At 39.5% G+C, this 25,351-nt stretch overlaps 3 protein-coding genes and 1 long non-coding RNA gene across 4 annotated transcripts; 3 read left to right on the top strand and 1 right to left on the bottom strand.

Annotated features, from left to right (window-relative positions):
• Positions 1-461: 461 nt before the first annotated feature.
• LOC126629666 (NADH dehydrogenase [ubiquinone] 1 alpha subcomplex subunit 6-like) lies at positions 462-2,433 on the bottom strand. Its single transcript, XM_050299761.1, has 2 exons — positions 2,091-2,433; positions 462-864 (listed from the first exon to the last, which is right to left on the bottom strand). The coding sequence occupies exons 1-2, from the start codon at positions 2,301-2,303 to the stop codon at positions 679-681; spliced, it is 399 nt and encodes a 132-aa protein (XP_050155718.1). The 5' UTR covers positions 2,304-2,433; the 3' UTR covers positions 462-678.
• On the top strand, positions 2,289-3,739 carry LOC126629667 (uncharacterized). Its single transcript, XR_007625824.1, has 2 exons — positions 2,289-2,426; positions 3,579-3,739. It is a non-coding gene; the product is annotated as an uncharacterized LOC126629667 (long non-coding RNA).
• A 1,720-nt stretch (positions 3,740-5,459) lies between these two features.
• On the top strand, positions 5,460-6,155 carry LOC126629030 (dnaJ protein P58IPK homolog B-like). Its single transcript, XM_050298923.1, has one exon. It carries the CDS (start codon positions 5,460-5,462, stop codon positions 6,153-6,155), a length of 696 nt encoding a protein of 231 aa, XP_050154880.1.
• A 5,060-nt stretch (positions 6,156-11,215) lies between these two features.
• LOC126629664 (dnaJ homolog subfamily C member 7 homolog) lies at positions 11,216-11,767 on the top strand. Its single transcript, XM_050299760.1, has one exon. The coding sequence runs from the start codon at positions 11,216-11,218 to the stop codon at positions 11,765-11,767; it is 552 nt and encodes a 183-aa protein (XP_050155717.1).
• The last annotated feature ends 13,584 nt before the right edge of the window (positions 11,768-25,351 follow it).

The raw sequence follows: 25,351 nt of genomic DNA, 5'->3' as shown, positions 1-25,351 counted from the left end.
CTCACTCCCCCACCACTTTAGTATAAATAATATCGTTTGTAATATATATATATATATATATATATATATATATATATATATATATATATTTAGAAATGCTCTCTGAGTCACTTGACGACCAAAAAATGCACGATCACCCATTGTTAAATTTGATATCAAAGGGTGAAGAATACACGCGCTTTTAGCGTCGGTAATCTCAAACCCTTGATATCAATTCAAAATTGCATGACCAAATGAACGGGAGTCGTAGATCCACCTACACCATTAATCATTGATCACCCGGTGACTAAGATAACGAGACTCTTAAATTCAATTCAAGGACATTGTATAAGTTTCTTATCAAAATGTTTGGCTGGAAAAAATGGGAAAACCTCCCAACAAATAAGGCACGCAGAAAAGATTATAAACTCAGAGAAAGGCTCTCAAAAGAACCTCACAGCATAAAAAAAAACACAGCAAAATAAGCTACAATGCTCATCCAATGACATAACTGTTATCTTGTTTCTTCATTTGTCAAAACATTAATGACTTCTTAAACAACAGCAACTGAGGTTTGACCCAGTGACCTTGACGATCTATATCCAACAGAAAGATGCAAAAAAATTGTCAAGTACACCTTTATTTAACAGCCCCGAAAGCAAAGTCCCACGGAAGCACAATCCAGGGAATAGCGGAGATTCAAAAATAATTGCTCTTATAAAAATCTTTGAGAAAAGCAGAGGCCCCCTGATCTTTGGTGCCCAAATCCTGGACAAGCCCTTGGTGACCAACCACATACTGGCCAATGATGTGGTGTCGCTGCTTTGCATGCTCGGTGATGTTATTCAACTCTTCCATTGCCTTGAAGAGCAGCATATCGATGACCTGCATTTCCATACCATCCACAAAATGAGAATTGTTTTTATAAGTCACAAATCAAATTAACATGAAGCGCGTCAGCAAGTAGGTATGGATAGTAATGAAATTCCAGGTTATTCTTTCCACAGTTCTGATTTAGTACCAAATAGACACAACTTGATATACAACCAACTCACTAGAAACCCTTCGCAATTTATTCAACACGTTAAATTTGCATACTACCGAACAATGTCAAAGTGCATCACACGAATGACTCATTTCATTCAATTGTTAAACTCAATGAAAGCTTTGTTTTTAGCCTAGTATAATCATTTCCACAAACATATAGAGATGCAAACTGTGTGAAGTTTATTACAGAGAAACAAGACATCACACAGATGATAACCTAAGCGCAAGAAGGAATAGCTGAAAAAAAGTTACAGAAAGGATTTATCTTCACAAATTATCAAAACCTAATTACCTATACATGTGTATTGCAATCCAATGTGTGGGGTTTACCCACAAACTCCTGCTTATATTACAACAGATCACATAAATTGATTGCTGCTAACACTGAGAAATCCTTACCATATTGAATACCGAAAAGAAATCTAACCATTATATGTTTTCGGTAATCCAATATCCCCACAAATTAAAAGATTTAAGATGTTAGGACGTCGGACAACATATATTCAAAATGATTCTCCCTTGTTTAGGATGTAGTATTGAGCCCAAAACCGTGAATCTTGGTATAAATGTGGAAGTTTTGCAAAGGTTCGAGCTTGCATCTTATAAAGTCCTCAACGTGTGACCTCCCATTACCACTATCGATCCCAAAAAGTGAAACTTAATATGAATATGAAAGTTTAGCAAAAGTTCGAGCTTGCATCTTCTGCTCCGATACCATGTTAAGATTTTTCGATTAACCACTATTTCCCAAAAGCTCAGCTACTTCTACGTGGAAATTTTGACACCAACAGAAAATGCAGCATCTAAAATCATTCCTATTCGACGCGATCCTTGACCTTCTGCCCAAATTTATGTAAATACTTAGCAGAAAAATTCAATACCGAATACAAGATTGGAAGACCGTACTGTATTCAAAAATCCCCAATTTGATTGCAAAATGAAGGTTCATCGTGGGCGAAATATGAAATTCCAGACATTTTACTCCTTGTTCGAAATTTCAGATGATTAAAACGGCAGCGTATCGTATAATTTGAAGAGAGAGAGAGAGAGAGGGAGAAGGGGACCTTAGGGTTAGTGACGGAGGCGTTCTTGCGGATCTCGGAGGCGACGGCGGAGCGGAGGTGAGAGGGCGCAACGACGTCGTCGAGGTTGTAGATGTCCATGATGGTGGGGATGGATCTGCAGGCGGCCCTGAAGAAGTCGAAGACTCGGTGCCTGGCTTCGTCCAGAGACGCCGAGTTCGGTGGCACCTTCACTGCCCGCTGAATAAACGACATTTCTTCCTCCGAAAACTCAAAACTCGACTCACCGAGTTCTTCCGCCTCGCTCTACTCGCCCCGATGGCTACGTTAACTTGTCACTCGCCCAATTCTGGTCTAGCTGGGAAGGTTATCAATGTGGTGACCATAGGGGTGGGCAAACGGGTCCTGGACCCGCGGGTAGGGGCGGGTATTAGCGGTTCGGGGCGGGTACGGGGCGGGTCCTAATTTTAAAAAAGAGAAACGGGGCGGGGCGGGGCGGGTCTTTGAAATTTTAGGTTCGGGCCGGTTCCAAAAGTATAGAAAAACGGGTACCCGGACCGGCCCGTTTGCAAAAATACCCTGTGTTGGGTACTGTTACTGTCCCAGGCCCACTTCTTTTTGTCCCTCCCCGTGATGGTTCTCACTCTCGAGAACACACACCCAATCTCTCGAACCTTCTCCCTTCTCCCTCATTCCTCTTCTCTGTTTCTTCTCCCCCCATCTCTGCAACTCTCATTCCGGAGCTCGATCGCGCTGATGTCATCCCAGGCCGGCCAAGTCGGAATCTACGGCTACACGGCCTACTCCGCCAGCAAGTTCGGGCTCCGTGGCTTGGCCGAGGCTCTGCAGCAAGAGGTGATTTCTCACGACATTCACGTTTCTCTCGTATTCCCGTTGGACATAGACACCCTTGGCTTCGCAGATGACTTTGCCGCTCTTTCTTCCCGAGATGCAGATGACTTTGCCGCTCTTTCTTCCCAGGACCAAGACTCGCAGTCTCTCTCTTCTTCCTCGGACACCTTCATACTCGGCTTCGTCATCGCCAACATCGTTGGAATTCAATACTCTCATTTCTCTCTCACCCCTTTCTCTCACTCTTTCACAGTCTCACTCTCTACACGTCCCTCATTTCTCTCGGATCTGTCATGGATCCGAGTGTTCTGTGCAAATAAAGCTCTTTGTCATGGATCCGAGTGGTATTTGCACACTCGTAATATACTCAGACCGACATGCATCAGTCACAGATTCGAGTGGTGTTCGCCGGAGACGTGACGATGCTGAACGGCGCGACGGTGAAGGTTGTCGCTGGGCATCTAGGTTTCGCATCGGAGGAAGATAGACAACGACGTCGTTCCCTTCCGTTGGACCCGTGGACCCGGCCCGAACCGCCCGTTTCAAACAGGCCGGGTTATGTCCGGTTCCAACTTCAGAAATTTCAATACCCGCCCCGCCCCGCCCCGTTCCATTTTAAAGCGGGTCCGGTCCGGTCCCTTCAAATTTGGGCCCGGCCCGGCCCGTGCCCACCCCTAGGTGACCACGAGCCAAACGGAGTCGTTTCACCTGATTTTTTGCTCCATGTTTTTTCACTTTCACCTGCCTTTTGTAGTTACTCTTTTTTAGAAATTATTACTAAACAATGATAAACACGCACTATTTTTAACTTATCAAACATTGTATTAAATTTTGGCTGTTTATTTTGTTTGATTTATCAAATTTGATGGTTAGAAGTTAATAGCGTGTATTAATCTTTTCGGCCCTCGAAAGAGAAAGAGTGAATTTCTGTGACGAAACCACAAGTTAGTCCCATTTTTAAAAGAAAAAAGCCCCTTAGACAACTATTAGGAACAATATCTAAAAGCAAGGCATGCTTTGCACATCGAGAGTAGTAAACAACCAAATACAAAGAGTAATGTTAGGCAGATTAAATTTGTATACTACATTTTGTAAAATAAATGATGTATATCACTACTAAGAAATAAGAACGTTAATCAACAATATCCCACATCGCCCAGGGGAGTGGATCCCGTAAGCCTTATATGTATATTTCCATTTTTACCTAGCACGAAGCTTTTTGGGAATTCACTGACTTCGGGTTCCATCGAAACTTTGAAGTTAAACGAGTCCATGCGAGAGCAATCCCATGATGGGTGACCCACAAGGAAGTTCTCGTGTGAGTTTCCAGAAACAAAACCATGAGGGCGTGGTCGGGGCCTAAAGCAAACAATATCGTGCTTCGGCGGAGTTGAGTCCGGGATGTAATGGGGGTTCGGGCTGGGATGTGACACATTTAGTTTACAAAATTTAGTCTACAAATTGAGACTCCCTAAGATTACCCTTCTTCAAATACAATTTGTTGACACGCTTGACAGTTTGAAGACTAAAATTTGTTGATTCACAATTTTGCTCCAACATATATACTCCACAAGTCTAAGTACTTATTATTTTCCATCATAGGACCTTCTTGCTTTAGTTTCATATTAGTAAGCTTTAACAAAGACAACTTTTAATAACCATAAAAGTGGGATATAGACTCTCTAATATAGAGAGTGTAGGATATTTTCTAACTTTGAAGACTCATTTGACAATTTTGTTGGACTCTTGGCGATGCTTAAGACACTTCATGAGCTAAGGAATTTGGATCCAACCACCAGCAAGCAATCCTCGTCAATTAATTTTTTGGTGAAGCAACAACTTTCTTTAGATTCAAGATTCAATTCGGTTTCATTGGAACAAGAAAAAGTTGTGCTATTCCCACCCCTAGTTCCTATATGTTTCCCATCCACCTTCTATTATTATTATTATTTTTTTATATTTACAAGCATAGATATGGAAACTAGAGAGAGAAGATGTTCGCTATAGGCATGTCTCTCCTTCCCTTTGAAACTAGAAATTTTCATATTCTTTTCTACCGAAATTTGACATGTGCGCAAAAAATGTATGTGATTTGCAAAATGTAAGAATTCCTACTTCTAGAGAACTAGGTTAGTAATGTCCTCTTACAAATGAAACGTGGATGTATTATTTATTAAATCTTATGTTATACAATTTCAGTGGTGTTAATCTTTTGATGAAACTATATATATTTTGAGCAGAAACCTTATTGTAATTGTTTTAAATATCTACTTGGCAATCCTTGTTTCCCAAGGCAATATTATTAAAAGGGCCCAAGGATAATCAATTTAATTATCTACCAGTACATGAGGGTCAGCCGACTCAGCCCTAATTAAATTAGGAATAGTAACGATAAGTTCTGCTTCTATCCAAGTTTCCTTTTTCTAGGGTTTTTCACTTGCTTAAGTTACGCGTAGAAAATTGTGCTATACATATCTCCAACCAGCAAGAATATATTACCTTCTCAGTTCCTAATTTCCTTTACCACACACTCTCTCTCTCGATCGATATATCTGCACCATGGCTCCCACTCTAAAGTTCAAGCGCAGTAGCATGGCCATTGGCCGCAGCAGAATCCCCAGCAACTCCATTCCTCAAGCATTGTGTCCTGATCACATCACCAACCTAGCGCAGACAGCAGCGGTCAAGGCCCGAGAGGCTGCTGAAGCTTATTTCACACTTGGAAACTTCGAATATGCAATCATGCAAGCCAAGGCAGCGAAAGAGTTCGATCCAGATTTGTATGGTATCGAAAACTACATGAATGCATACCAAGTTCATTCTGCCGTGTCACACAAGGAAAACTTGTACTGTGTTCTTGGCATCGAAAACCTTACAGTTGCTGACTCGGAAACCATCAAGAAACAATACAAGAGATTGGCACTTACCTTGCACCCCGACAAGAATGGATCAATGGCTGCCGAGGGTGCTTTCAAGCATGTTAAGGCAGCGTGGGACGTTCTCTCTGACCCAGCAAAAAGAGAGGCTTACGACAAATCTTTGAGACGACGCTTTCAAGCGGCTCATGGTTCCAATAAGCGCAGAGCTAGTGAGTGCAAACCAGCACAGCCGCAGAGGTCCAGTGCCTTCCCTCGCAAAAGGGCCAGCCCTGGCGGTGATGGGAGCTGCTACAAGAAAACAATTAAGATTATAAGAAAATGTAATCCAGGCCAAAAGGCAACTGTGATGATGGTGTCCGTATGCCGAGTGGCTTAATGTGTTCCTCGCTTTGCACTTAATTTGCCTCCTTGAAATTTTGGAGTGGTTACTGTTGTATATGTACTTTTTATTCAATACAATTTTGTTGAATCAATCAAATTTTGAATCTCTTACACTGTTCCCGCATCCCACTTTATATTTTCTATCTAGTCATGATGTAAATGTTGGCTATTTATAGACAGCAGTGTCTCTAGCAATCTATGGCAGCCGAAGTTGGATAATCTTGTCCATAGAACGAGTAGGTAGAACATAAGAACAAAAGAGATGGGTTAATATATTAAGAATGATAGACTTACTTTTATTAGCAGAAATACATAGAAAACTAATGCAACGAAAAAGAAAAATTCCAACTACAACATACGTAACTTACGAAACAAATTACAAATGAAAAAAATAACTATACGCTCTTGCATGAGTGAGACCACATGCGAGGAGGCTAAGTATATATATTTCAATCAGGTGCTTAAAATAGTTAGAACTATTAGTAATAGAATTAAGCAAGAAAGCTTGTGATTTTCTCTCATAGTAAAAGTTGTTTTTAGAAGAAGCATCCGCTGAGAAGATTCATGACCCCATTAGTTTCGTATCCATTTGTCTGCAACAGTGTCAAAGCATAAAAAACTACTCAAACAGACTTGGACTTATCAAGTTGGCTATAACAGAAGAACAAAAGACGATTTTTAAGTACTTAAGTTAAAGGAAAATGAAAATGATATTCATCGCCGGGGAAATGACAAGTTGACACAACAGTTCAATCTTTCCATTGTCTTGTTAGAAAGCGAATGTCTCTATTGGATGAAGATGCCACACACTTTTTTTTAGTTTTTTTTTATATTTACAAGCATAGTTTTGGAACTAGAGAGAGAAGGTGTTCGCTAGTTATGGGCATATCCTCCTTCCCTTTGAAACTAGAAAATTCCATATTCTTTTCTATCAAAATTTGATACGTATGAGAAAAATGTACGCGATTGACAAAATGTAAGAATTTCTACTTCTAGAGAAATATAGTAATGTCCTCTTACAAATGAAACGTGGATGTATTATTTATATGTACATAGTGAAGCATTCTAAACTTCTCTCTTAATTTTCGATTCATGGGGCTGTGTTTTGTTATTAAATCTTATGTTATATAATTGGATGATGTTAATCTTTTGAAACTATATATATTGAGTAGAAACCTTATTGTAATTGGTTTAATTATCTACTGTTAATCCTTGTTTCCCAAGGCATTATTAAAATGGCCTAAGGATAATTAATTTAATTATCTACCAGGACACGAGGGTCAGCCGACTCAGCCCTAATTAAATTACGAATAGTAATGGGAAGTTCTACTTCTATCCAAGTTTCCTTTTTCTAGGGTTTTTCACTTGCTTAAGTTACGCATAGAAAAGTTGTGTTATATATATCTCCAACCTGCACGAATATAGTACTCTCAGTTCCTAATTTCCTTCGCTCTCTCTCTATCTATATATCTACACCATGGCTTCTACTTTAAAGTTCAAGCGCAGTAGCATGCCCATCGCACTACTACAATATTAGCTTTAGGTGGCGGATGATGGTGGCGGATATTAGAAAATCCTGTCGGATAAATTATATCCGACACATCATTTAATTACTGGCGGATATTAGAAAAATTATGTCGGTTATATCCGACATAAATTACTGGCGGATATCAAGAAAATACTGGCGGATATTTACTGGCAGTATTTTTGAATCTTTTTTTATAAATATTTTTACATGTTCTGGCGGTTTTTAAGTTAATGGTGGCGGTTATAATCGACATAAATTGACTATTTTATTATTTTACTTTATGGCGGTTATTATTTTAGTATTCTGGCGGTTATAACCGACATAAATGAAAATTTTATTATTTTAAAATGTTATATTGATTAAAAATAAATAAATAAACACATATTAAATTTTTTTTTTCACTCATGACCCTAAAGTCTAATGAACCCAATTCCCACAAGCCATAAATTTTCTGAGAGAATAATAACAAAAGACTACAATCTAAAGCTCTATCATTTTTGTAATAAGGATTATGCTCCCTCACAGGCAAGCAACAAGATACAAAGAAATTTAAACAAATTTTTCCAATGCGTCACAATGCACATTGTCTGGCACATAAACACACATGAACATCTGGTGTACTCTATCATGTCTGATTTTATTATTTTAAAATGTTATATTGATTAAAAATAAATAAACACATGTTTTAAATATTATATTTTTTGCAATTTTTTACACATGCTATCTCATAGTATATACGAACATATTTGACGGTTGGATTGTTGAAACTAGTTTCGTAGAATGCATATCCTATCAAATTGATAGATTTAACAAACACTTAAGAGTTAATGTTATACTTCCATTAAGTATAAAATAAGATTTTGTGGTATCCACTAGTGTAAATATTTTAAATTGAAGATCAAATTCATTCATTGCATTCTTATAGGGTCAAGGAGTGTATCTGTAAAAAATCATTAAAATCGGAGCTAAAATAATCGTTAAATTGTGATTTTTGGTTTATAACAGTCGAAAACTTTTGTTCCGTTACGTAATCTATGAATGTTTGTTTTTTACGATTTTTTACGTATGCAATCTCGGAGTGTGTACAAATAAGTTTGACGGTTTGATCGTTGAAAAACGCTTTGTAGAATGCGTATCGTATCAAAACGGCAGATTAAATAAACACTTAGAGTTAATGTTATACTTCCATTAAGTATAAAATAAGATTTATCCACTAGTGTAATATTTTAAATTGAAGATCGAATTTGTTCAATGCATTCTTATAGGGTTGAGGAGTGTAGCTGTAAAAAATCATCAAAATCGGAGCTAAAGTAACTGTTAAATTGTGATTTTTCGTTTATAACCGTTGAAAACTTTTGTTTTGTTACCTAATCTCTTAATGTTTGTTTTTTGTGATTTTTTACGTATGCGATCTCGGAGTGTGTACAAACAAGTTTGACGGTTGGATCGTTGAAAAACGCTTCGTAGAATGCGTATCTTATCAAAACGGTAGATTAAACAAACACTTAGAGTTAATGTAATACTTCCATTAAGTATAAGTGTAAATATTTTAAATTGAATATCAAATTTATTCATTAGATAATATTTATTTATGTTTTTCAAGTATTGATTAGACAATATTTAGTTTGTGTGATGACATTTTCATTGTACAATTCTTTTTTTTGTTTCTTTATCGCTTATTTTACATGCATTATTCTCTATTAAACCAAAAGTGTAAAAATTATCTATTAAACCAAACAATTATTTATTTAATTTTTAAAAAATATTCTATTGAATTACATATTATTTATTTATTTATTAAACCAAACAATTATTATTTTATTTTTTAAAATCGTAACAAAATTTTGGGGGGAATTTAAAATTTTGAGGGAAAATTGAAAATTTTCAGAGGGAATTTTGCCGCCATTTTGTTTTTGTCGGTTATAACCGACAGTAATTAAATTTTTCTGCCGGTTTTTATTTTAAAAAAATGTTGCTGTCGGTTTTAACCGACAGTAATTAAAATAACCTAAATTTTTAAAACCCTTCCATCTTCCTTGCGCCGGTGCTTCTCCCTTCCCCCTATTCTCCTGTCCTCATTCCCTTCTCCTTCTCCTCTCTTCTTTTCTATTATGTTCGAACACTTGCAACCCATTCCAACCAACAATTCCACACACACTGCAGACATACTCTCATTCTCTCTCTCGTTGGTGTCTGTCTCACACTCATAGCACAATAGTGCTTGATTCTAGCTACCAAGCTTAGCTAGCTAACATAAAGTTATTAGTCATCTCTCATACTATCTCCCTCTCTCTGTCTCTAGGGATTATATGTATGAGATGTGTACCCTATTCTATATATTTTCACGTTGCTGCATCTCATCTCGTTAAAGCCCCGGCCGCTCGCTCTTTGTTGTTGGCTAGTACGTACTTGAAAGGCTCTCTCCAATCCATCGATCAGTCCACTCGATTGCTTGGAATAATTTGAAGGTAGTTAAATTACTTTGTCTATTTTCTGATCGACTGTATTTATTAGTGCTAGCTGTTGTTGCTGCCTTGGAAGTCAACAATATTCCTTCAGCTTAATTGTTTACTTGTTGTACGTACCTTCCTTTTGATCATTATAATTCTTAGTTACCATTCATTGGAATAGTTTTGGCCGTGTATGTATAGAGTAGCTAAAATTTGGGGAACTGTGGGTACGAATTTAAACTTGCTAAAATTTGTATGTATAGAGTTGATAAATGGTTATTGATTTCAATAAAGAACTGTTCATTGGACTGTGGTTTCGATGGAGGGTGATTAATTTTCATGGTTGATATGAGCTTTGCTTTTACTTCGTTGTAGAACTTTAATCCACACCTGACTTTGAACCAGGGTTGGATGAAGTGATGGAAGGAGGCAGACAATGGTGACATACGGTGGGGATGGGCGGAGGGGTCGGATGACGGGTTGTGGACTAAGAAAATGGTGCCCATTATTACTCCCTTGCCTAAGACTTTAAGGGCCTGACAGTCACCGGCGAGATCGAGCTCCGGCGAGGTTGGATGGTGAATGCGGGGATATGGAAAATGCAGAAAGTGATTTAAATTTTTTATTATTATTAATATAATTATTGTCGTTTTTATCCGACAGGAAATGTTTTTATTTATTCATTATTTATTTATTCCTGTCGGTTTTAGCCGACAGGAAATGGTTTTATTTATTCATTTTTAATTAATTTATGTCGGATGGTTTAATCATTTTATGTCAGTTTTAGCCGACAGAAAGTATTCTGTTGGTTTTATCCGACACAATTTCTGTCGGTTTTAGAGTATTTCCTGTCGGAAAATAAATTTCCTGACGCAGGCAATTCTGTCGCTTATTATATTCACCACTGCATCCATTTTCTGTTGGATTTTGCTTAAAATCCGACAGTAATATATGTTTTTTGTCGGTTTTCAAAACGCCACTAATAACTGGTTTCCTAGTAGTGTCGGACACAGCAGAATCCCTAGCAACTCCATTCCTCAAGCATTGTGTCCTGATCACATCACCAACCTCGCACAGATGGCAGCGGTCAAGGCTCGAGAGGCTGCTGAAGCTTATTACACGCTGGGAAACTTTGAATATGCAATCATACAAGCCAAGGCAACAAAAGAGTTCGATGCAAATTTGCATGGTATTGAAAACTACATGACTGCATACCAAATTCATTTTGCCGTGTCACATAAGGAAAACTTGTATCGTGTTATTGGCATCGAAAACCCTACAGTTGCCGAATCAGAAACCATCAAGAAACAATACAAGAGGCTGGCACTTGCCTTGCACCCCGACAAGAATAGATCAATCGCCACAGAGGGTGCTTTTAAGCATGTTAAGGCAGCCTGGGACGTTCTGTTTGACCCAGCAAAAAGAAAGGCTTACGACAAGTCTTTGATACGACGGTTTCAAGCAGCTTGTGGTTCTAATAAGCGTAGAGCTAGTGAGTGTAAACCAGCACAGCCTCAGAGGTTCAGTGCCTTCCCTCGCAAAAAGGCTAGCCCTGGCGGTGAAGGGAGCTGCTATAAGAAAACCTTTAAGATTATAAGAAAATGTAACCCATGCAAAAGGCAACTGTGATGATGGTGTCTGTATGCCAAGTGGCTTAATGTGTTCCTTGTTGGATATATGTGAACAATCTGTGATAAATTTATATATGCTAATAAATAAACAATGTATGAACAATGAAATAATATTAAACAGAAATATTGAAGATCGAGGCTTGCGTACCGCAATGTCCTTGAAACAGAAATTTCGCTCCTACTCAGTGCTTATAGTTATACGGACGTATGCTTCACCAGAATTTAACTATCAAGTCAAAATTCCAGCACCGGAAAACTTGACTTCTGGCGAATTTTTGTGTGGTTATCTCAGAAAGGATATTTGTGATTGTAGAAGAAGAATGTTGATTTTCTGTGTCTTAAATGCCATGCAGATATATGTATATATAGTGGGATTATACTTGTTCGCAACAGGTATGAGAATGAGATGTGACTGTTGGGAGACATCTCTTCAGATGAGGTGCTGTGTTCTTTGCGTTTTATCATTGACTTCAGAATTCATCTGAAAAGATAAGTCTGTTCAAATAAAAAATAATTAAATTCGAAATTAATTAAAAACAATTAATTAAAGAATTTAATTTTCAGAGTTCTAAGGCCCAAGGCCCATCTTTTGATAATTAATTATATATTAATTACCAATTAATTAGCACACCCAAAGCCCAATCACAAGGGTGAGCCTAATTTTATTCTCCAAGACCTATTACTCCAATTACTTTCTATAAGGGACAAAGCCTTATAAAGTGAGAAAATCTTTTGGGAATGGCCAATGTGAGACAAAAGAATTTCTACTCAAAATTTCCAACAATACCCCACATTTGAGTTGAAATTTCATTCAAACTCCAACAATTACCCACATTTGAATGCAAATGCAAATGTAAATGTATGACTAGGCTACCTAAAACTGAGAGAGAATAGACATGATATGCATCGGGTGAAGTGTCTTTTGGACTTGAACTTACCCTAGTGAAAACATATCGGGTTTACTTGGTGACGCAGTGAATGTGGAAGATCTTGAATTGTTCATCGCAGTAGTAAACCGAGACAATATACTACACACATATCATGCCTGCCACACGTCTATTCATACGGTTGTGTTCATTTTGGCTCTGAACAGATCCCGGATTTCGTAGGAGCTTTAGAGAATTTAGCCAATTCAATTCTCATAAATGTGGCCCCATTTACTCCTATATAAGTGACATTAATTAAGAATAGTCTACCATATTCATCTTGATAACAAGGTATTAATGTCATTAAATGTATAAAACATAACCCCTCGAACTTTAACAGACAACACACATTTGATCATAAGAATGGGTAAGTTGTGTGTTCAACTTTTGAATCAAACTCAACCAGTTTGCTTATTGAACCTAGACCATGGGATCTCCAATCAGTTAGGTTAGGTTTCCGCCCAGTTCGATTCATTGAATTGGCTTGAGACTCATTCTTCTCGATGTAAATAATATTTGCTCTCTTGGTAGGCCTTTTGTCAAAGGATCAGCTATACTTTCCTTTGACTTCACATAATCAATGGACATTATTCCATTAGAGAGCAACTTCTTAAGAGTATTATGTCGACGCCTGATGTGTCGTGACTTCCCATTGTATACATGACTTTTGGCCCTTGATTGCGCTGCCATACTGTCACAATGTATACATATAGTAGTTAGAGGCTTTGGCCACATTGGAATATCCTCCAGAAAATGTTTGTGCCATTCAGCTTCTTCTCCAGCCAAGTCTAAAGCTATAAACTCTGACTCTATTGTCACGCCCCAATCTTGAAGTACATCCAGGATGACACGTGATGTCACCAAATACCTGTATTTCTAAACCCCGTCTTTGGGAAATGGCAAAACACAACTTAAGATCCAACTGCACAATAATTATTCGTAGACTTTATGGCTGCATCTAACATCCTCGTTAGATGCCTACGTACCCTAAATAGGGATCAAGCCATTCGTAGTTCATTATTCACTACACTCGAACATTCATCACATAACTCGTTATGTCCTAACAATATACCACAATGCATATCATGCAATACTTCAAAGAACAAACGACGAAGCACAATCATACTCTCTAGCCATATTTATCAACAAGTCTAATCATAACAATAACAATGATATCCAACAAAAGCCATAATTCAGTTCTCATCCAAGTGATCCAATGATGTACGCATTCAACAAGAGTAATCAACCATGAGATAAATAATATAACATTCCATGATGTTAAATATAATCAATGCCTTTTTGGTTGATCTAAAGTAAATCATTGTAAATACACATGAATAAGAATAATTCTGGACCATTAGTAATGATGTGTTTCAGTAGGTATAAAAATGCACCAAAACAATAGAATAATTGAGCTTATAATTATATCACAGCTTTACTCAAATTTATCTTATCAGCCAAGGGATGGAATCATATAGTGCACACCTATATAATATACATTGTTTCTGACTTTAAAGAAATGCTTTGATGGATAAAGTTGAAACTACACAACAGCTGTAGAAAAAAAAAATAGTCTTAGTCAACCAAGATTAAGCCTGATTTTGAACACCCATAACTATACCAGATGATGCAAACTTACATGAGATTCGAAGCTTGTTTTGAGTACATTAAAAGCATATAAGATTTGTAGGAAACGGGGTGATGAGTTGAAAGTTATGCAAGATACATAATAGATCCCTGAAACTGGAAATCCAGTATTTGCTGCTGTCTGGCAGCTTCGGGACTCAAATTTGTACATGGTTTTGACATATCAAAACTCAACAGAATTATGTGAAATCAGATGGGTTTTGATCATTGATATGTCTAGTTTCAAAACACATAATAATGGATCAAAAGGAATCCATTAAGACATATAAATCAAGAGCCAAAGTAGGCTATTTGAAACATAGTTTTTCTCTGCAGAAATATAAGTTCCCTGCAACTTAGAACCCAAACTCTTCTAATCCAAAATATAACTTTAGAATACTTCTACACAATTCAATCATGTTTATAATTTTGATTTCAATTATGCTCAACAATTAACAAGAATTGACTTTCTATTGGGCTGTAAAACTGCGCATGAAGCTTGGTCTAATCTTCAAGATCGTTATGCTTCAGTTTCGAAGGCTAGGGTGAATACCTTAAAGACTGAGTTCCAAACTATACAAAAAGAAGGTGATTCCATAGATCAATATTTGTCTAAGTTGAGAAATATAAAGGACCAATTGATTGCTGCTAATGAATCTGTTTCTGATAATGATTTTGTGGTGGCTACATTATCTAGATTACCTAGAGAATACTCTACTATAAGAACTGTGATTTTTACTAGAGACAATCCTATTACACTCAGAGAGTTTAGGGAGCAATTGTTGTGTGCTGAAAGGGAAATTGAATCTATGGATAATACTCTGCCTAATACTTTTTCTGGATTGTATATGCAAGGATCATTTTCTCAGTCTATGCATTCTTAAGGATCAACTAGTAATTCTGGTAATGTTCCATTTACTACTGGTGGGACACTTACTAAAGTACCTAGTGAGGGTTCTAATCTGAGTTTACCATATCAGTCTCCAGGGTCTGTTGTTTCACCTTTTACTTCTCAAGGTTTTTCTTTTCCCGCAACAACATTTCCATCTAATGGCCTTATGCACTCTCCTGCTCAATATTCTTCAAGTTCATTTGTCATGCCACAATCTTCATCTATGTACCCGGATTTTTCTAACTCGTATGGTTATGTTGGGAATGGCACTGCTCCTAGGCTCTTCAATAATTCTAATGCTAGCTCCAGACCATTTTTTGGACAAAAATCTAATGGAGGGTATCGAGGCTCAAATTTTGGAAATAACAAAGGACAATCATCTGGTACTAAGTCCAGTACAAATAATTGGCAACCTTGGTCTGGCAACACAGAGACTAGAAGCTACATTGTACCTGAATGCCAAATCTGCTCCAAGAGAGGACATACAGCTCCTAATTGCTGGAAACGGTCTACTAATCCCAATCAAGGAAGTCAAGTTGTTGAGTGCCAAATCTGTGGGAAACGAGGTCATAGTGCTTTGGATTGTCATCATTGTAATAACTTTGCATATCAAGGCACAGCACCTGCCCCTTATTTAACAGCTATGCAAGCACACGGTCCATCTACAATTTTGCCTCAAGATTCCTGGATAGTTGACACTGGTGCCTTTCATCATATGACTGCTGATGTTAACTCACTTCAACAAGTCACACCATATCAAGGCAATGATACAATTACTATTGGCAATGGTGAAGGTTTGCCAATTCAGCATATTGGTTCTACCAAATTAAATACTCTCCCTATTTCTTTACTTCTACGAACTGTTTTACACGTACCAACTATTGCTGTGAATTTACTGTCAGTGCAACAACTTTGCAAAGATAATTTTTGTTGGTTCATTTGTGATGATCATGAGTTCTTTATGCAGGACAAGGTAACCAAAGCTATTCTTTACCACGGAAGGAGTAATGGGGGAGAGTTGTTTCCAATACCAGTTCAGTTGTTGTCAGGTTCTTCCACTCAGTCATCCAATACATCAGTAGCTTTACTTGGACAGAAGGTGAAAACAACAATCTGGCATCAAAGACTTGGACATCCCAGCAATGCAATTATGTCTGCAATGTTAAAACAATCCGATATAGTTTGTATTCCTGATGATCAACAACACTTATGTACTCAGTGTATTTCTGGAAAGATGTCTAGGTTACCTTTTTTTGATAGAACAAAAACTTGTACTTTTCCATTTCAAAAGGTTCATACTGATCTTTGGGGGCCATCACCTACTAAATCCATAGAGGGATACAAGTATTATGTTAGTTTTGTAGATGAGTTCACCAGATTTGTATGGATATTTCCCTTAATCAATAAATCAGAGGTTTTTTATGTCTTTCAACGATTTTACAGTTATGTCTTGGCTCAATTTAATGTTGGTATTAAGTGTTTACAGACAGATGGTGGTGGTGAATATGTTAGTACCAGATTTAAGACCTTCTTAAGATACAAAGGAATCATTCATATGCTCTCTTGTCCATATACCCCTCAGCAAAATGGAATTGCTGAGAGGAAGCATCAACATATTGTGGAGACAGCCATTACTCTTATGACTGCTGCAAAATTGCCTCAAGACCTATGGTATCATGCATGTGCTCATTCCGTTTTTTTTAATAAATAGAATGCCATGTCCAGTGTTAGCAATGAAATCTCCATATCAGATGTTGTATAATACTAATCCTCAGTTACAAGGTCTCAAAGTTTTTGGTACTGCAGTACATCCATACATTAGACCTTACACTGCAAACAAGTTACAACCAAGGGTTTTATTGTGTGTTTTTGTGGGATATGCTCCAGGATATAAATGAGTTATTTGCTTTCATTCTCTAACTAGGAAATTCATTATTTCCAGGCATGTTCTTCATGATGAAAGTATGTTTCCATATAAATGTGTCTCTCTTGCACATAATTGTTCTTCTGATCCAATATCTCATTGTCAGTCTTCACAATCTTTGGTATTAATTCCTGTTCCACTGCAGTCAAGATTAGATTCCACTATCTCTCCTAGTTCACAGGGTGTTGAGGGATATCACAGTATTGATTTACCTACTTCAAGTGCTACTAATACATCTGTCACTTCTTCAAGGAATAATACTCATACTGGATCTTCATCAGCGTCTGAAACAACTCCCTCATCTTCTTCAACAGCTTTGGTGTTACCTGTCCTTGATCCTGCACAGTTGGAGGTAATTCTCCCTTTTGATTCTTCTTCATCCTTACATATTGATTCTTCTCATTCTTCTTCGATTTCAAGAATGCAAACCAAACTACAAACTGGTGCTATTTCCAGGAAGAATTATACTGGTTTTCTTGCAACACTCCCTGAGTTATACACTCTGCAGTTAGATCCATCTGATCATTGTCATCATGGTTTCTCCTTTGTTGCTGCACTCAATGATATTGCCGAACTTACTTCATTTCGAACTGCTGCAACTAATATTCATTGGCAAACTGCGATGCAAGAGGAGTTCGATGCTTTACAAAGCCAAGGCACTTGGATTCTTGTTCCTCCACCTACACATCGTTCTATCATTGGTAGTAAGTGGGTTTTTAAATTGAAAAAGAATCCTGATGGATCCATTTCCCGTTATAAGGCCAAATTAGTCGCACAAGGTTATAATTAAGAACTTGGTTTAGACTACTTTGAGATTTTTAGTCCCGTTGTACGTCATACAACTGTGCGATTAATTATTTCTCTTGCTGCTCAATACAAATGGGAGTTAAGACAACTTGACATTAAGAATGCCTTTTTGCACGGTGATTTGGAGGAGAAGGTGTACATGAAGCAGCCACAAGGTTTTGTGGATTCTAATCATCCTGAGTATGTTTGTAAATTGGTTAAATCCCTTTACGGTCTCAAGCAAGCACCTCGTGCCTGGAATGCCAAATTCACAGGCTATTTACCAGCTATGGGATTTCAGATGTCTCAGTCAGATACAAGTCTTTTTGTCAAACATGATGGCAGTGATGTGGTAGTCCTCTTATTATATGTTGATGATATAATCTTGACAGGCTCAAATGCAAGCAAAGTTCAAACAGTTATTCAGGAATCAGGTGAAGTGTTTGAATTAAAAGATATGGGACAGCTTTCATATTTTTTGGGACTGCAACTTACATATAAAGCTAATAGGGATATTTTTATCAGTCAATCCAAGTATGCTCGGGACTTGATTCACAAGGCTGGAATGGACACTTGCAAACCTGCCCCCACACCATGTAAGCCAAATACTCAATTGCTAGCATCTGAGGGTACTCCTTTGACTGATCCAACTACATATAGAAGTTTAGTAGGTGCACTCCAATATCTGACTTTTACAAGACCAGATCTTTCATATTCTGTGAATGTTGCTTGTCAATATATGAACAGCCCCACTGAGGTTCATTATGCTCTTGTCAAACGAATTCTCAGATATATTCAAGGCACTATCAATTGTGGTCTTACATACTCTGCATCTTCAAATTACTCTATCACTGCATTTTCTGATTCGGACTGGGCAGCTGATCCTAATACTAGAAGATCTATAACTGGCTTTGTGGTGTATATGGGTAACAATCCTATTTCCTGGTAGTCGAAGAAACAATCTTTAGTTTCTCGCAGTTCCACCGAGGCAGAATATAAAGCATTGGCTCATTGTGCTGTTGATATAGCATGGATACGTCTTCTGTTGAAAGATTTGCATCAGCCTTTGTTATTACCACCTCTACTACATTGTGATAATCTCTCAGCTCCTGCTTTGTGTGCTAATCCAGTGTTTCATACTAGGATTAAGCACCTTGATACTGACTTCCACTTTGTTCGCGAGAAGGTTCAAAAGAAAGACTTACTGGTTCAATATGTTCCGACTAATGATCAAACAGCCGATGTCTTCACTAAAGGCCTTCATGGACCTGCATTTTACAAGCATTGTTGCAATCTCAGCATTGGTCACCCTACCTGAGATTGAGGGGGGATGATAAGAGAGGACACATGGCAAGTTTTTGAAGATGTATCTACCATGTCAGCAAAGGCAGTTGGGGTTTGTTAAAGAGTGGTTAGTTTAGATAAAGTTGGTTAAAAGAATGGTTATTTTAGATAAAGTTTGGTGAGTCATGTTTAGCCTTTTTGTAGTTAGTTAGAGGGTGCCTATATATATGCAACCTTTCTAAAAGACTCGATAGAATATAGCATTGTATTGAATGAATAGTCATCTGCAAAGACTCATTTTTTCCTTTCTGTTCTTCCTCCTTGGTTCATTTTTTGCTTTCTTGATCAATTTTTGATATTTTCTCACAGTAGTTAATAGCTAACTGGAAAATCCCTATGTGTGTCAACCTCTGTGCTCCGTGGTAAAGCAGACTTGCAAAAATGCCCAACCTTTCCTCACATCTGAGAAAGCACTTCCAACAGGATTACTTGCTCAAAAATCGAAAAGACACCGCTTTCTGAATCTCGAGAGCCAGATCCCCAATAAGATTGCTTATTAAAAAATCGAAGATACTCCACTCTCCGAGTTTCGAGAACCAGATTTTCCTACATAAAATTTGTCGACACTTTTCACATGCAACATCAGCTTTCTGGATATCATGAACCACTTTGTCAAAGATTTCTAACAAAGTTAAAACACGTGAATCATCCAACTCCCACTACATTGCCACGACCGAGAAAGGTAAAGGAATAACATTACTACTTGTTGTTGGGGAAACTCCTATATATGTCAACCTCCATCCTCCACGGCCATGCAGATCTAAAAAAATGCTCAACCCTTCCTCATATCCGAGAGGGCACCCCCAACGAGGCCTTTCGAAATACTCAGCTTTCTTCCCCCATCCCCAAATAATACCTTTGCAAACCAGCTACACCAGAACAAGAGTATCTCATATCATCAGAGTCAAAAGCAAGAGTATCCCATATCATGTTTTTTCCCTGTCTTTTCCTTTACCTTTGCTCTTACCTGTAAGATAAGGAGGAAGAAAGCAATTAGTCAGAACCTGAAATCAAACTTTCGATCTGGAACTGATTGCCCATAACCTTTGCCTGGTTGCTCACCTAGCATTGCTCTCGAGTACTCATCCGTAATTGTTGTCAAGGTCATGAATCCCTTCAGCAAATACCTCAGAACAGTTGATACGATATTAGTTATTTACACTGAAGTTACCAAGCATGGATGAGTCGCTGAGAAGTAGTGCTCTGAAAGACCATTTAAATGCAAAGGTTGTGCACCACTTCCACTATGGCAAAGATTGAAGCAAAAGGTTCAACATGAGCTGGAACAGATCACTATAGCATGATGCCCTTCCTGCAGAACCGCATAATCCAGACTGATGAGTCTAAATCAAATCCAAGCTCAGCATCGCTGCCTTATCCGAAGAGCTCAAAAAACTTCAACAACCTTTTGCTGGCACCGTCGCCAAAGAGCAAAGCCTCGCCATACCACATCCATTACTTTGTCAATAGTAAAAGTATCCCATATCATCAAGGTCAAACGAACACTTGATTTGATGGACTTGTTTTGACCCTCAAATTCTTGAGTCGGCCTTGTACTCTAGAGGAAGCCAGAAGACCCTCCAGCCCAGTTCAAGAATAAGCATGTGGAAAGTTACTTCTTCAAAAGAAAAAGTATCTCATATCATCTCTTCTCCATATCTTTTTCTTTGTCCTTGTTGATGTTTACAGAACAAGAAGAAGGAGAACAATCAGCCGGAACACGAGATCAAACTTTCGATTTGAGACTAATCGCTTGGAACACTGATTGCTTACCTTGTCTGTCACCTCTTTCGGCAAATCTCCTCACTCAGAGACTTGGGGGACTCCTACGATAGGGTTTGTATTGCGCTTGACCAAGCCCGAAACTACAAGTAAGCTTCAAGTGAAATTAATACATTACCTTGTGCATTTCCATCGGTTAAAGATACCACCCCTGGATAGAGGAAAAGTACTTCCAGAGAAGATACCACATCTACCTATGAGACATATAAGGCAAGTGAAAATGATACCATACTTCAGTACTTAGAAGTTTCGTGATTACTTAATGGCTTGGATCTTGCAAGTTGTTTGTACCATACTTGACCAATCCCGAAACTACCGAGCACCGGCCAACGCTATACTGTCAAGGACCCAGAAGAGTTCCCCTCCGACCAGGAGGCCAATCACTACTCGACACGTGTCAAGATTAGAAGCCAATCAGAGCGCAGCACGTGTCGACATCAAGAACCAATCATAACATGACACATGTCAATGTGACAAAGCTACAAGTTTTTCTATAAATAGGGGTCATTCCCCCACAATATTGGCTAATGCCATTTGTGTTAAATCATTCACAAGAACTCACTAAATTGAGAGCTTGATCCTTTGTACTTGTGTAAGCCCTTCACTACTAATAAGAACTCCTCTACTCCGTGGACGTAGCCAATCTGGGTGAACCACGTACATCCTGTGTTTGCTTCTCTGTCTCTATTCATTTACGTACTTATCCTCACTAGTGACCGAAGCAACCAAGCGAAGGTCACAAAACCTGACACTTTCTGTTGTACCAAAGTCTTCGCTGATTTTGTGCATCAACATTTGGCGCCGTCTGTGGGAAACGACACTTATTCCTACTCTCTTCAGCTGTGTCAAGCTGGTTTCTATCATTCGTACACTTTCTTTTGACCAGGCATCCCTCTCCAACATGGGAAGCGAAGGAAGCCACAGCACACAGAATGACACCCCCCTTGCACATAGTGCGAAACAACGAAAGAAGGAAGGAAAACGAGTTCTTCTTCAAGCTAAAGTCGATGAGTTGGAAGCTCAGAACAACAAGATAGCAATGAGGAATGAGGTCCTCCAGGAGCAATATGAGAAGCTCTTCGAGACACTCCACGAAGCTAGGCAAGCTCAGACACGCGAGCTTGTTGCCCCCGTGGAAGTCAACCATCAACTGGGTGCCCTCCAACATGTAGGGTCACATGCATTCGACATAGATATCCCTGATAGGGAACAGATTACCCCTCGACTTGATAATCAACATGAGGCTTCTCTTAACCCAGTTGCTTCGACCCGAACCATGAGAAGTGGAGGGAGACACCTCTTTGCTGAAGGGGCAGAAGGATCGAAAGCCGTCTTTCGCGATTGTCGGGATTTCCTGAAGCAACGTCGAGAGAATTCCATCCATATAAGCTCAAAGATTAATGACCCAAGGATTTCTGAGAGACTCGGTCCCCTGCCACGGCCCAAGCCAGCCACCAATTTGGGGAAGGGGCAACAAGTCCTAGAGAGACATGAGGGTACAGGGGACTCAGAGGTGTTCCGACAGACATACCCTGGAAGCCAGTACAGCGAGTCCAGGGAAAAATCACATGCCCTTGATCAAACCTTCCTAATTCCAATAGGAGATGGAGATTTACGAAAGAAAGCTCCAGTGACACATAACTCCGCTCAGGACCCCCTTGTCCTACAACTTCTTGAGGAAGTAAACAAGTTGAAGGCTGAACGTCAGGCTGAAATACCTGACTGGAACCAACCCAGGCCTGGCCCTCTTACAAGGAGGATCCTCAACACCCCCCTTCAAGCAAAGACAAAGCAAAAGCTTGGCTTGCAACTTTATACTGGAAAAGAGGACCCGATTGAGCACCTTAACCTCTTTGAGTCCACCATGGCATACCGGATGCACACCGACGAAGAGCGATGTCTTCTCTTCCCCTCCACCCTCTCTGGCGGAGCTCTAAATTGGTATTGTCGTCTTACACCTGAGACGGTAGACTCATTTGAGGAATTGAGGAAACTATTTGTTTCCCAACACATTTTCCAAACCGATCGCTTGCACTCTGCAGATGACCTGTACACTATCCGCCAGAAGCCAGACGAGTCATTACGTATGTATGCTGGCCGCTTCAGCCATGAATACTCCCGGTGTGCCGAGGCAGACGACAAGACTGCCCTCAAAGCCTTCACGGCACGCCTACGTGATTGTTTCTTTAAATACATGATCAATGCCAATACTTGGAAGACTTACTCTGAGGTGATGGCGCAGGCTTATAACCATGCCTCCGCCGAGGCAAAGACATATCAGGAGAAACCCCCTACAACCATCATTTATCAACAAGTGGGAGGTGGAAGCCAGACTCACCTAAATGAGAAGACCTCGACTTTCCAAACAGCAGTGGCACCTCCCCATGCCTTGCATAATGCTTCGCCGAATCAACAGACATATCAATTTCAAGGCAAGAGGAAGGATTTCCATCCTCACCACTCTCATTTCAGTAAAAAGAGTAAGGGACACTATCCCGATAACCAAGGGTATCGCCACAATAACGCTCGCCCCCAGGCAGTCAATGCAGTGGGTCAAACCCGCGTCAAGATACCCCCTACCCCAAGGTATGAGACATACACGCCCTTGAATGCCACATGCGCGGCCATTTACCCCAGCATAGCTCACCTGATACCAAAGCCAAAGCCGAGGCACCCAGATTACACGCCCCCGAATAACGTGGGCATGTTTTGTTGCTACCATGAGCATAACGGCCATGATAGCGAGAAATGTATCATCCTCCGTGATCGTATTGAAGCTTTGGCACGAGAAGGAAAAATTGATCAATTCCTCCTTCACCCTCAAAGGGATAACCGTAACCAACGCCAGGTGAATGTCATATATTCCATAAGCGGCGGCACACCCATATCTGAATCTTCCAATAGGGCCATGAAAAACAGTGAACGAATTCTGAGGCCTGGTCACCAAGTGTTTCACGTGGAAGACATCAGGGGAGGGAAGTATCAAAAGCCTAACTGGGATCCGATATGTTTCTACCCTGAGGAAGAAAGAGGCATCATCTACCCTCATAACGACCCATTGATCGTGGAGGCTCACATAGCCAACTTTGATGTTCGACGAATCCTCGTAGACACAGGGGCTTCGGTCAATATCATGTTTGCCGAAGCTTTCAGGGCACTCAGTGTAGCTGAACACTTGCTCGATCACTCGATTTCTCCTCTGATAAGCTTCTCCGGTGATATCGTGCAACCCTTAGGGAGCATACATTTACCCTTTACTATTGGTACATGCCCTTACACGGCTACCATTACCACTAACTTCCTAGTGGTTGACTGCCCAACGGCATACAATGTCATCTTTGGGCGCACAGGCATCAATGATCTCAAGGCTATGGTATCCACGCATATGCTGTTGATGAAATTTCCAACCCCCCATGGCAACGGCTACATCAGAGGAGATCAGCTTAGTGCACGATCATGTTACAACACTTCAGTTAAGCAACAACACTTGCCCGGACCCAAGGAAACCCTGTCTGTACATGACCAAGTCACAAAGACCAGCCTAGATGAAGCGAACTTGGATCTTCCTGATAGCAACAATCAACCCGATGATCCTCGAGATGACTCTTTCACCCAGCAAGCCCAACCTGCTGAAGAGTTGGAGAAGGTACCTATCTCAAGAGATTATCCAGATCGCATGGTGAAGATTGGCACCACATTGTCACCACCCCTTCGGTTAGCATTGATATCTTTTTTGAAAGAGAACACTGAAGTCTTCGCCTGGTCATACGAGGACATGCCAGGCATCTCTCCCGATGTCATCTGTCATCGTTTGAGTATTGACCCCAAGATCAAGCCGGTGAGACAGAAGCGAAGATCTTATGACGCTGAACGATACGAGGCAATGAAAGCAGAAGTTGAAAAACTCAAAGGCATAGGCTTTGTCCGCGAAGTCAATTACCCGACATGGGTAGCAAATGTGGTCCTTGTTAAGAAAAATCCGACCAAAGAAAGTCTTTTGCTTCAAAAGGTCTTGTGGAGAATGTGTGTTGACTACACCGACCTAAACAAAGGGTGTCCGAAAGATAGCTTCCCTCTTCCTCTTATTGACAGACTTATAGACTCTACGGCCGGGTGTGAACTCCTGAGCTTCATGGATGCTTACTCAGGATACAACCAAATCCTCATGAACCCTTCGGATCAAGAACACACAGCCTTCACTACCGACAGAGGACTATACTGCTATAAAGTCATGCCTTTCGGCCTAAAGAATGCAGGAGCGACTTATCAGAGACTAGTCAACTCAATGTTCGCCGAGCAGAT

Source organism: Malus sylvestris, chromosome 7 (assembly GCF_916048215.2).
Source record: "Malus sylvestris chromosome 7, drMalSylv7.2, whole genome shotgun sequence".
Lineage (NCBI taxonomy): Eukaryota > Viridiplantae > Streptophyta > Magnoliopsida > Rosales > Rosaceae > Malus > Malus sylvestris.
This window is presented reverse-complemented; position numbering and strand designations above follow the sequence as displayed.

Excerpts from the sequence above, each read along its gene's own strand:
- LOC126629664 (XM_050299760.1), top strand. The coding sequence starts at position 11,216 with ATGGCAGCGGTCAAGGCTCGAGAGGCTGCTGAAGCTTATTACACGCTG.
- LOC126629030 (XM_050298923.1), top strand. The coding sequence starts at position 5,460 with ATGGCTCCCACTCTAAAGTTCAAGCGCAGTAGCATGGCCATTGGCCGC.
- LOC126629666 (XM_050299761.1), bottom strand. The coding sequence starts at position 2,303 with ATGTCGTTTATTCAGCGGGCAGTGAAGGTGCCACCGAACTCGGCGTCT. Across the intron at positions 865-2,090 it reads CCTCCGTCACTAACCCTAAG|GTCATCGATATGCTGCTCTT; the intron begins GTCCCCTTCTCC and ends ATGGAAATGCAG.